Genomic DNA, 12,370 nt, shown 5'->3' on the forward strand with positions numbered 1-12,370 from the left:
AAGACAGATGGTAAGGAATCAAGTGTCATCGTGACTGTAACCTGCTTTAAAATGTTTTGGGAATCCTTTTTATATATCAGCATTATATATATTCACATATATGTATATGGAAAGAGAATGAGAACATGCAAGAATGCACACAAATGTAGCATACTGCTAACAGCTGGCAGTAGCGAGGCAAGGACTGTGCTGTGTTCAGCATTCTGTTTCTTTCAGCTAATTTTATAATGGTGGCCCAGGAATGATGAACATTTGAGAACTGTTATGCTTTGGGACTTTCCTTCAAGTCCTTTTGAAGTCCTTGCTGACTTTTCATTTCTGGAACGTATCTTTAATTTTATATTATAATTTGATAAGAAAAATTTTTGACCTAAGAGAAATCATTCAGTGACACATACTAATATAATGTAACTTGGTTAGAATATGATATGAGATCAAAAAATTCAGTTTTCTCAGTTATATAAAATGAGATGGCTAAACTGAAATTTTTGTCTCAATGAGGCAGAAATCATTGAGTAACCATTGGCGGCCACCAGTTAAGATATGTATTCAATAGAAAATGACCTAGTACAGGCCTGGAGGCCATCAGTTAACACTAGAATATTAATGATGTATGATAGGATTATAGAATTACCTGGGATCTCTTCATTTCTGGAGGGAAACTAGAAATTATCTTGCTCTGGGCCACCTGAAAGCTATAAGGAAGGCTCTTTGAAGATGGTGGTGGGCAGCACTTACAGCTGCAATCTGGTATTCCTCTGTGTGTACTGATACCAGGGAATGCTTTTCCTGAGGAGGAGGAGGTAACAGCAGAATCATGTAATATCAGAAACCTTTGCTGAAGATAGATGTGGGAAAGTTGAGGTGGCTGGTGAGGAATTGAATTAGAAGATGTAGGTTTCATTATTGTGGTTGTGATCATGTTGGTGAGATTATACACCAGCATCTAGCCCTGAAGTGTGGTCTCTTCACCTCCTCGCCTTTCTGCCATGTTAATAGTACCTGCATCCACACATTTGGGATCTCAATTATATTATGGCTTTCAGCAACCCTAATTGGTTCATGGACATATGTCTTATTTGAAGGTGATTACATGCACTTGAATGTTAGGGAGTGAAGCTCCTTTTGTGTCTCTCTGTCTGCATTTAGGATGAGATTGAGCACACAGAGGCAGCATGGCCTTCCCTGGGGGAAGGAACATGGGTTTGAATTCAGAGGACATGGGTTTGGATCCTGGCCCCACTCCCTAGTATCTGTGTGACTTTGGATAAAATGATGATGATTATGGTGGTGATGGCAGAAGTTAACTACTTCATAGGACCCTGTCTGTGAAGTAAGGGTAGTCATAGTGCAACTTGGACAGCGTTGATGGATCACATGAGATGATGCATGTGAGTAGTCAGTTCACTGGCATGGAACATGCTATAAAGTTATTAAAATAAAGATGCTTGAGTTGAACTACATTGTTAAAACATGGGCTAATACACTGTATTAGTCTGTAATCTGTGGTTATAAAGGACAAAAATCCATCCCAAACTGATTCTTAAAACCAGGAAGTTCGTGAGGACTAGCTTTAAAAACAGCTGGATCCAGGGCCTCAAATGATATTGTTAGGACACTGCCCCATTTTCCAGATTGCTTCCCTCATGCTGGCTTAATTAATTCTTAGGCCACCCGGCTCCTGTGAGATTGCAGAGCTGCCATTCATTCTGCTTGCTTTCTGCCAAGTTTGTGCCTCTCACAGAAAGATATTTCCTAGGAGTTCCAGCAAAAAGCACAGGAGAGACTGAGTGGCTAGCTCTAGGTACCATGCCTATCCCTGGAGCTGGGACTAGATTTCCTACTGTCTAAACATTAGAGACTGAGAAGGGGAGAGAGACGATCCTAAAGAGAAAGAGACCCTGTGCCAGGGGAGTGCTAGGTCTCCATAACAATGGGGGTTGCATAGTTCTTGCATGGGTTTCCAAATCTCTCAGAGGAGGAGCATTTCTCACACATCACACAGCCCAGCAGATCCACCAGTCTTCATTTCAAACCAAGCATTCTGCTATTTTTCTTGCTCGGGAAACTGTTGATAAAAACTGTCCCATTTAGTTGAAACACTGCAAAAGTTATGCAGGAAAAATAAACAAATCTGAGATTCGGGCCAGTTGTGGGATGGAGGAACATCAAAGCTTGGCCAGTCACCAAACTCAGTTTCCACTGGGGTGGCTTCATGTCCACTAACCAGTCTGCAGATCTGGAGCTGCAGTTTAGGCTTGATTCGTTGTAGAAAGCCGAAACTAGCTCAAGGTGGCTCTAGTAAAAGGATTTGTTGGGAGCAGCAGAGCTGTGCCTGGGCTGGGCATGCTAAGGCCAAGCTGGAGCAGGTGGTTGTCCATACTGGTCAGCCACAGTGATGTCCCTGCTAGGCCTTCCACCTGCCTCAGCCAGGTTACCTGCCCACCCACATGCCCCTCTGCCCCTCGACCAGCCCACTCATGCCTCTACTGGCCTCTGATGGCTGCCCATACATGGGGTCTCTGTCACACCCTCAGCCTCAGTGCCCAGCTCACTGGCCCTGTTTCCCAGTGAATTGCTTTCAAGAGCCTCAGGGGAGCCCTGTTGGCCCCGTTCACAGAGGTCACAGGACATTGGTCAGTTTCTGACTAGAGCACTCTTGGGACAGAGCTCTGTGTGGTCCCCATAGTTGTGACTGATTGAGGGCAGTGGGCTATAGGTAGGACAGAATACTTTGGGAAGGGATGCAGTCAGGGACAGTCTTCATTTCCTGGCTTTGGCAGTGATCCTGAAACCTTTTCAGATACTTGACCTTGTAGACGAAGACTCTGGCTGCCTGGGCTGGACATGTAGCTCAAGTATTCATACGTTAGTGTTATAGTAGATAATAATTTTTATTAAAAGTATTTATATTTATCATGAAGTGAATTTTGTTATCCCTATTTTTGGAAAATAACATAGAAAGAAGAAAATAAAAGTTACCCTTTAGTCTCACCTCTATAGATGCTAGTGATGAGAGCTGATAGCTTTTGCTTTGTGCCAGTCACCCTTCTAAGGGCCTTCTATGCGTACTTGTTGATCCTTACAGCAACAGGGCGAACTAGGATGGAGAGTAATGTAATCCCCATCCCTCACTGTGGGACAGAGGTAAGGTCCGTAGTGGTAGTGGTGGGGAGGGATGAAGTGATACCTAGCCTGCATGGGGCTGCCATAAAGCCCTGGGTCAGTGTCACCCAAGGGTCCACCATGTGCTCACTGGTGGACATCCCAGGGTGAAGTGGGGTTGGGTAGTAGTGGTGTCCTGTTCATTCACCCTAGGCTACCGTAGCAGAACCAAAGACAGCAAAGACAGGATCCTGCCTCCCTCACCCTCCCAGCAGAAGGGATTAAGGACCCATGAGCCTTTAATGTGTTCACATGCACCTTGGCCATTGGTTTGGCTCTCAGGACCCAAGGCCTAGACCCTCTGGGCCTGCTCCCTTCCCCAGGGCCTGCCTGAACATGTTCAAATTAATTTGACATGTTTGAATTGAAGGAATACATGAGCACCTGGGGCATAGCACCAGCTCCCTCTGGTCCCCCACTGCCCATGTACATAACTTGCCTTGGCTGTGGTCTTCTTTTCCACACTTGCTGTGATTATTGTCTTGGGGACAGGCCTCAGGGGAAACCTCAGCATCGTGGGCAGTAGGGAGGTGTGAGTCATGAGAAAGAATCAAATATTAATTAGGGAACATCTTCTGTGTTTCAGGGTTTGTGCCTGGAACTATGCGAACATTTTTCCACTTGGCTGCACAACTCTTTCAGGTACCTTTCATCATCCTAGCTTTATAGAAGAGGAAACAGGCTCAGGGGGTTAAGAGGTTTGCTTAAGGCCAGACAGCAGGTCAGTGGACAGTGTGTGTTGGAATCTAGATCCAAGTAAATGGGTAAAGACCAAGAGACCACAGTGGATACATTTCTTTTCTTGGTTTTTCAAGTTCCCTTTTAAGGGGCTTTTTAACTAGGAGTGAGAGCACACGGAGGTGCTCTCCAAAGGGTTATACTCTTTGCGATTCAAGTAAGTGAAGTGAATAAGGGGAAAAATGAAAGAAAAAAAGAGACAAACCACAACAAACTTCATGTATAGGCCTCTTCATTTGGCTCTGACCCTGACACAGACATAGACTGTAAGAACTACTCCGGAAACAGCTGGTAACAGGACACCGTACTTTCAGCCTTTCTTTCTTCATTGTTGCCAGAAAATAATCAGCTCTATATCTTAAGTGCTTGATAGAGTGGCCAGACACCAGCTGTAACTTAAAACAATTTTTGTTTCAGTTGCTTTAAGCAAACAGATGTGGCTAGCTTTCTGGGCCAAGTGCAGTGTCCATGTCTTAGAGTGGACTACTCAAGCTGCTCAACTGTCTTGATTTATGTTTAATTCTTGCTTTAGATGTGTCCATTCAGGCATTCCTTTGGTATGTTTCCAGAGGCTTGGGTTTGGGGTTTGAAGGAGTGATTCTGGACTGGCCGTTGGTTTGCTCGTTCATTGTTTCGGCATTTACGTGTACTGCATGCGTCAGGAGCAGGGTCTCAGCCCTCCTGGAGCTGACGGGCTAGTAAAGAAGCTGGACAAGCAAGTGAATAAGAACAGAGCCTCCCCTGCCCCAAAGGCAACCATTTGCAGCTCTTAGCTTATTATTTTTATATAATCTTTACACAATGTTTATTGTGCTACTTTTTGTTCGACTTTAGACATTATCTGTAGACTTCCTGCTAAGGAACATAAGAATTCTTCTCTTTCTTATGTCCTCCTTCAGTTAGGCATTCCCTCAGAACTTTCAATACATAGGCGGCACTGTGCTCTGTACATAATATCCAGCGCCTGCTGTCGGAAAGCTCACAGTGTAGTGGGGAGATGGACGTTGGAAGATACCACGAGAGGAGGCTATGCTGAGGCCTGAGCAGAGGAGTGGACATTCTGTGCTGGATGCCTCTGCTCAGCCTTTGCCTCCCTCTATGGCTGAGCGGACTCATTCAGGCAGTGTGCTTTGGTGCAGTGGTACCATTTCCCCAGTGCTATCCTGGCCCCAGCCGCCACCTCTCCCACTGGAGTGATGGCAGCAACTGCCCTCTGGCCTCCCTGTTGCCTTTCTGGCCTTTGATATACATTGTACATATAGCACAGAGTGACCTTTTAAAACATCCATCAGGTTATATCACTTCCCCACTTGAAAAATTGTCCTTGACCTTCTGTTATCAGTAAATACAATCCTGACTCCATACTGCAGCCTTCAAGGCTCCTGGTGAGCCAGCCCACTCCTGTCACTCCCACTCGACTTGCTGTCTGCAGCCACTTGGATCTTTCTTCTCTCCCTCAGACCTGCTCCTCACTTGGGCCTTCTTCTTGCTGTTTCCTCATCTGTTTTTTCTTCCAAGGGAACCTTCTTGACTACCCTTTTTGGAATAATACCCTCATCACATCCCACCACTTTATCCCATAATCCTGTTTTATTTTCTGTGCAGCTTTTATCTCTCTGTAAAAGCTATGAAGAAAATATTTATTCATTATCTGTATCTCACACTAGAATGTAAACTCCGTGAGGACAGGGACCTTATTTGTTTTGTTAAATGGCTGCATTCCCTTAGAATAATGCTTGGCATGTAATAGACACTAGGGGGAAAAAAAAACTCTTGGCTAAATGAATCTTGAAAGAGTGCCCTTCTAGTGTGTCCCTGGGACCCAGTGCTACCCTACTGTCTGAAGTCATTAGTGAAAAAATTATCCCTTTTATACTTACAGTTGTGTCCAAGGAATACAGTATTGTTCCTAAATATCATGTATGAGCAGAAAGAATGAGTAGCAGTAATAAAAATGGTGAACTCTTACTTTGCACTTGTGGTGGCAGCTCTGTTCTCTGCACTTTAATGCAGTAACAGATAATTCTGACCACAACTCTATGTGGAAAGGACTACAAATCTAGGCCTAGTTGTAGGATTACAACTCCTGGAGATGAGGGAACTGAGGGATAGAGAGAGTGAGTAACTTAACAAAATCATTAGCTTTGTAAGTGGTGGAGCAGAGACTCGAACCCAGTCATTCTGGCTCCAGAGTCTGTGCTCCCAAGCAAAGGTGCCTGAGTTCTTTTCAGGAAATATCTTTGGAGTTAAATGAATTGAACGCGTTGCTTCTCTAGAGGTGGAACCAGGAATAATCTCAATTACTCTCACTCTTGAGTGCTCTGTCATGGTGTTTATGTGGCTGTTCATTGTGGACAGTGCCATCACTGACACCAAAGCCCCAGCAGATGTAGAGACCATAAAGTGTCTTTACTGTCAAATGATGGGGCTTCACAGAGACAGTCACAGGAAACAAGAGACAACACAATATACTCTCAGAGGTGTGGCTGGCCAGCTTCCCCCGTTCCCTGGTGAAGTATGGCTATGGATGTTACCCGCCATGCAGTCTCAAGATTACTCCACATGCAAGAACCCCCCCGTGCCAATCCCGTAGAGATGCTATGCCCTTCTGCTCCCCGCTTCTAACTCACTGTTCTAAGGCCCTGACTATGTGCCTGCCTGAGGGAACGGGTACAGAATGATGCCAGCCTGTCCTTGAATGTGTGCTGTCAGATCAGGCGAGGAAGGGCCAACCTCCCGGAGCATCCTGCAGCAGACCCTGCTTCAAGCCTGTGTTTCTTCTGCAGTGCTGTATGTGCATTGCTGTCAGTTCTCATGCTATTCCTGTGGCTGGGCGGTGGGACAGATGAGTAGCCCCAGATGGCACAGCTGGCAGTGCCAGGGTTCAAGTCCAAGTCTTTTGATGTAGAGTCTACAACAGAACTCTGTTTATATTTCTCTGTTCACCAAAATGAATTCTAGTTACTCGCAGTACATTTGGTTTCCATCAGTGTTTTGAGTGCTGAAAATAACATGATGGTACATGTCCGTCACAGGAGAACTTCAGAAACATCACAGGTGTGCCACACTTGCACCTTGCAATTTACCATGTTCTTTCAGACTTCCAGTTAACATGGTGGGCCATGCTGCTGCTGGAAGCCTTGTGTCCCAAACACATTGAAATGCTAGATAAAGTGAGGAAACAGTAAGAGAAGAAAAAATATGCAGCTAGGTTGAGAAGCAAGAAAGGAGTATCTTCAAGAGCTAGACTAGAAAAGGAGGTCAAATTCTCAGCAGAGAATATGAATGGAAGCCCGTTAGTTCACAGGGGTATCCAGATTGGAGATGTGAGGTTCACCTGGTAAATTAAGAAAAAAGACCAAGAAGTTGCCTCTAACTGGTGGAGATTAAATTGCTTGCCTTGCAAGGTGAGCTGAGAAAGTTTCCCTCACCCAGGAGAGGACAGAATTCCTGAGATTGCATGGATTCAGATGCAGGCCTCATATCTGCATCACTGGTGCTAATGGAAATCCTGAGCCAAGAAATTAACATAGAAACTGGTGACACCTTATGACCCTGGGCTGCCATAGCCCCGGTCTCCCTATAGGGGCACCTTTACAGTTGCACACATGTGCGAGCCCCCATAGAAAACAACCTTTGCTGAAGGTGAGTTTACAGACAAAATTACAAGGCATGCAGGGAAAATTACCACCTTGAGAAAGAGAATCTATAGATTCTCAAGTGGGAAAACTCAGGTCCTAGAAACTAGAAACCATAAAACAATCTGAAAGAGAATTTAAAATAAGAATATTTGAAATGCAAATAACGGAATAGAAATTATAGCAAGATTAGGACATTATGAAAAAAGAGTAGGTAAATTTGAAAACAAACCAAAAAGAAATTCTGAGTATTAAAAATGTAGTCATTGCCATGTGCTTTCAGATTAATTATCTTATTAATGCTTCATGGAAGTTAGGGTAGGTAGTTTTATTCTTTGTGTGTTTCTTCAAAGTTGTTTTTTTTTTTTTTTTTGGAGACAGAATCTCACTCTGTCACCCAGGCTGGATCTCAGCTCACTGCAACCTGCCCCTCCTGGGTTCAAGCAATTCTCATGCCCCAGCCTCCCTAGTAGCTAGGACTACAGGTGCACACTACCACAGCCAGCTAATTTTTGTGTATTAGTAGAGACGGGGTTTTGCCATGTTGGCTAGGCTAGTCTCGAACTCCTGACCTTAAATGATCTGCCTGCCTCGGCTTCCCAAAGGGCTGGGATTACAAATGTGAGCCACTGTGCCCAGCTTAAAGTTTTTTTGTTTGTTTGTTTGTTTGTTTTTTACTATAGAAGTACTCATGTATGTTGAAAATCTGGAAAATAAAGCAAATTATAGGAAAGAAATAAGAATAATTTGTTAACCTGTTTCTTGAGTTAACTATTTTGGCATTTTTTTCCTAGTAGGGATTCTACTGGGTATAAAATTTTAGATCCTTATTTAAACAAAGTTTTGAAACGTGAGCCTTCTTCTGTATCATAATTAAATTTTCTCTGAAAATATGTTTAATTGCTCTGTAGTATTTTATTGTCCTGCTCTGCCATACTTTTATCTGTCTACTCTTGATGAATGTATGCACTGTGTACAATATTACCTACTTTAACCACAACATGTTGAACATTTGTTTGCATTTCAGATTATTCTTTAGATTATTCTTTAGAGCAGATTACCAAAAATGAGATGGCTTGATTTATGGGTGGGGCCTTATATTTTGTAAGGGAAGGAAGGGACAGGAATATATGAACATTTTTTAGCTTTACTATTATTATACAATAAAGAATTTGTCTGGTCTTTGTCCCAAGTTCCTGGAGCTTCTAAAACCCTTGGAATTTCCAGAGTGATAACAGTGTCTCTGTTACTCATAGTGGACCTTTGGGGCACACCTGAGTTTATGCTAAGGAGATGACTCAGGATAGGGACTGGTCATGCCTGAAAGACCAACCATGTCATTAGAGGGTTAGGCCTATGGGCCGTATGATATCAGGCTGACCTCTTGACCTTTGGGGGGCTGGAAATTTAGTTCAGTCTCATGGCCAGTAATTCAATCAATCATACGCATGTAATGAAACCCCAGCAAAACCTCTGGACACTGAGGTTCAGGGAGCTTCCTGATTGGTAAACACATTGATATGCCCAGAGGGTGATGTTCCCTGACTGCACAGGGAGAGGGCACCAAAGCTCTGAATCTAGGGCCCTCCCAGGCTTCACCCCATGCATCTCTTCATTTGGCTGCTCCTGATTCTTATCCTTATAATAAAACTATAATCGTAAGAATAGTGCTTTTGTGAGTTCTGCGAGTTGTTCTAGTTAATTATCTAACCTGAGGAGGTCATGGGAACCCCTTGTATTTGCAGCCAGCTGGTCAGAAGTGTGGGTGGCCTAGGGACCCCTGAACTGGTGGCTGGTATCTGAAGTGAAAGCAGTCTTGTTGGGGACTGTACCCTTAAGCTATGGGGTCTGACCATTGACTTTAGGTGGTTTGTGTCACTATTGAATTATGGTATACAACTTGTGATACGTATTTCCAATTGTGTTGTTAAGTTTATATACAAAATTACAAAAGAGTGAACGTTTAAGTAACCTTGACACTGCTGGGCTTCAGTATCCTCATCTATGAAATGGGAAATTTAGTGATAACAACATAGGGATGTTGTATGATCATCTTTGTAAAGTGCGTTGGACCAGCACCTGGTGCATAGAAAGCAGTCATAGGATGTCCATGAGCATGTGCACATGTGCATGCATGTTGTGTGAGCATTGCAGGAAAACCAGAAAACAAAGCGAAGAAGACAACAAAAAAAGAAATCATTTGAAATGACATCAAAGATATAAAAACAGGATTATATTTTGTATTTTGGAAACCTCATTGCTTAAATAGGTTGGCTTATCCCTTTTACATTTATTGTTATATATTTGGTCTTTTGTCATCATGTTCCATTTAAAAAAAACATTTTCTATCCTTTTTTGCTCTTTTTGTTATTTTCTATGTGATCTTCTGTTTTGCATTCTCTTTTCATTTGTGTAGGTCTACAGTTTTTGTTTTTACCTTAGAGCTAAAAATGGTTCTACAAAGTGTTACTTTTAAATCTTCAATGAACCTGCTTAAGCCTGGATTTCCCAAGCTATCACCTTGAGAAATGAAGCACCACTCTGTGACACCTCCTCTCCTCCTGTTTTTGGAGGTTCTGCTTCAGGATTTTTTTTAGTCAGCATTAGTGAAATAATTTTCATAGTATGTATTTCTTCTTTCAAGGATGATAGTAAATGCAATTGGTATATAAGAGGCACATCATTTTATTGGAAGAATAAACGTCACAGTTCTTCAGACTTAATTCTGTATTTAAATGGTTCCTGTGGTCACCCTTGGGTCTTTTCATGCATGTGTCCTCATCCCCAGGTTCTCACTTACATTTATCATGTTCCTGTTAGATCTGCCTTCAAGAAGTTTTATGTGAAAAGTGAAAGGTTTCAAACATACACAGGACAAAGAGAACAAACCTTCATGTACCCTTCAGGCAGACTGAACAGTTCATGTACAACAGTACATGAACAAACCTTCATGTACCCATCAGGTAGACTGAACAGTTACTAAGATTTCACTGTGCTTGTTTCATCTCTCTCCCCTGCTTTCCTTGCTGAAGTATTTTTAAACAAATTTATGAGATCTTGAGTCATTTTACCCCTGAATACTTATGTATATATCTTTAAAAAATACAGACTTTTTCTTGCATAAATCAATGTCATTAACACAGCTAATAATAACTATTCTTTGGTGTCCAATACCCTATCTATATTTAGAATTTTCCTGATTTTCTTGAAAAAATGTTCTTCAAATATGGTTCCCCACCTCCTCCCTCCACAAAAGGATATAAGAACATATACATCCCCAAGTCCTTCATGTCAATGAGGAGCCCTAGGCTCAGAGAGGTAGACTGGCTTCCTCAGGTCAGACCCTAGTATTAGGATTTGAATCCCCACCCCTCTTAGTGAGCTTTACATTTTATGTACTACATCTGACTGCCCAGGCATGCTTACCCCAAGTAGGATGAAGCATCTAACCTCAACCTAAAGTTTCGCCCAAGATATAGGGGCTGAAGTAGACAGGAAGATGAGCACTGCTCCAGGAAACCTCCCACCAGTATAGAAGAGCTCTTTTCTGGAAGACAGGGCTGGATGCCACAGTGAGGCAAGTCCAGCCCCAGCCCTACGTCAGTGTCTTTTTTTGGTTTTGTGTCTATTCTTAAGGAGCTGCTTCTGGTACACAGGCAGTGCCAAGGCCCCCTACAATGAGGCTACTTGGCTACAGGGAGTTCTGAAGGTTATGGAAGACTATATGGCCTTTGGGATCTTCGCTCTGCCATGTACTCACTGTGTGTTTTGAGCCTGTGACTTGACCTCTTTGACTGAGTTTCCACCTTTGGAAGATGGAATTAGAGTGCTTACTTTGCAGGGTTGTTGTGAAGATGACGTGAATGCAGGTGTAAGCATCCCTAGCACCGTGCCTGGCATGTAGTAGCTGTTTATAAATGCAAACTTAATGTTGTCTTTCTCTGCCAGGGAGGAGGACAGAGCACCAGCCACCTCTCCATCTCTACTGCACTGTCCCCTGGCCCCAAGACCTCTTCTGCATCCCCTTCCTCTCTCCTCTGGTCTGCATGGTTAGGTACCTAGGCTTTATGGGGCAGGGCACTGGAGCTGAGAGGACACCAGCTCTGAGCACCTGCTGGCTTTGGAGAGAAGAAGGGAAGGACACTGCTGAGCACTTGCTCAGTGTCCTATCACTCCTCAGGTGGTCTGGTTTCATGCTGCTTTACAGACCAAGGTACTGGGCACAGAGGCAGATGTGCCTTATTGTCTTCTCAGAGTGTTACCAGTTATTTCTAGTTTCAGTTGAAGACACTCAGTTCATTGACGCGAGAGATTGACTCTCAGGATATGCCGGAGAACAGAGCACCAGTAAGAATTGGGGCAGGAGCTCAGGGGCTGTGGAAACACTCGTTGCCAGCAAGTGTGCTGAGAACACAAAGGAAATGCTTGTGATCCTTTTAGAGTGACTGGGAGTAAACATTTATTTCACCTTAAAGGAAACGAATGTTTCAGGAAGAGGCCCAGGAGCTTGACGAAGCTAGACAGCCCATGCCGTGAGCCACATAAAGGAGGACATCAGAACCAATTGGGTTAGAGAGGGCCTAATAAATTGTGTCCCTCACAAGGACCCAGCATTTTCTGTTCCTTGGGTGGGCCACATGTGCTGTGCTCTTGAGAAGATTGGGAACAGCTGTACTGAGTTGTTGCCATTGAGTCATATCTGGTCCAGGGGCCAGCGGTTGGCTCCTCTGGTCATTCCGTCCTTTTCTAACAAAGCTTGAGGTGATCTGGCCGTCTCCCCAAAGATCCCGGGGAAATGCATGCTCAGCATCCTCTGTGCAGCACTGGCA

The 12,370-nt window shown here is 43.6% G+C and overlaps 1 protein-coding gene across 3 annotated transcripts in view; it reads left to right on the forward strand.

Moving 5' to 3' along the window:
• The window catches only part of EEFSEC (eukaryotic elongation factor, selenocysteine-tRNA specific), a 254,499-nt gene that overhangs the window by 60,366 nt on the left and 181,763 nt on the right, over positions 1–12,370 (forward strand). The window contains exon 1 of one of the 3 annotated variants that reach the window (XM_038003471.2): positions 3,690–3,807. The exons of the other annotated variants lie outside the window; for them this stretch is intronic. Coding sequence (XP_037859399.1) covers positions 3,705–3,807 — 103 coding nt within the window. The 5' untranslated portion in view covers positions 3,690–3,704. Of the gene's footprint in view, positions 1–3,689; positions 3,808–12,370 lie in introns of those variants that run through there. 3 annotated transcript variants of the gene reach the window in all.

The sequence above is a fragment of the Chlorocebus sabaeus genome, chromosome 22, assembly GCF_047675955.1.
Source record: "Chlorocebus sabaeus isolate Y175 chromosome 22, mChlSab1.0.hap1, whole genome shotgun sequence".
Taxonomy (NCBI): Eukaryota; Metazoa; Chordata; class Mammalia; order Primates; family Cercopithecidae; genus Chlorocebus; species Chlorocebus sabaeus.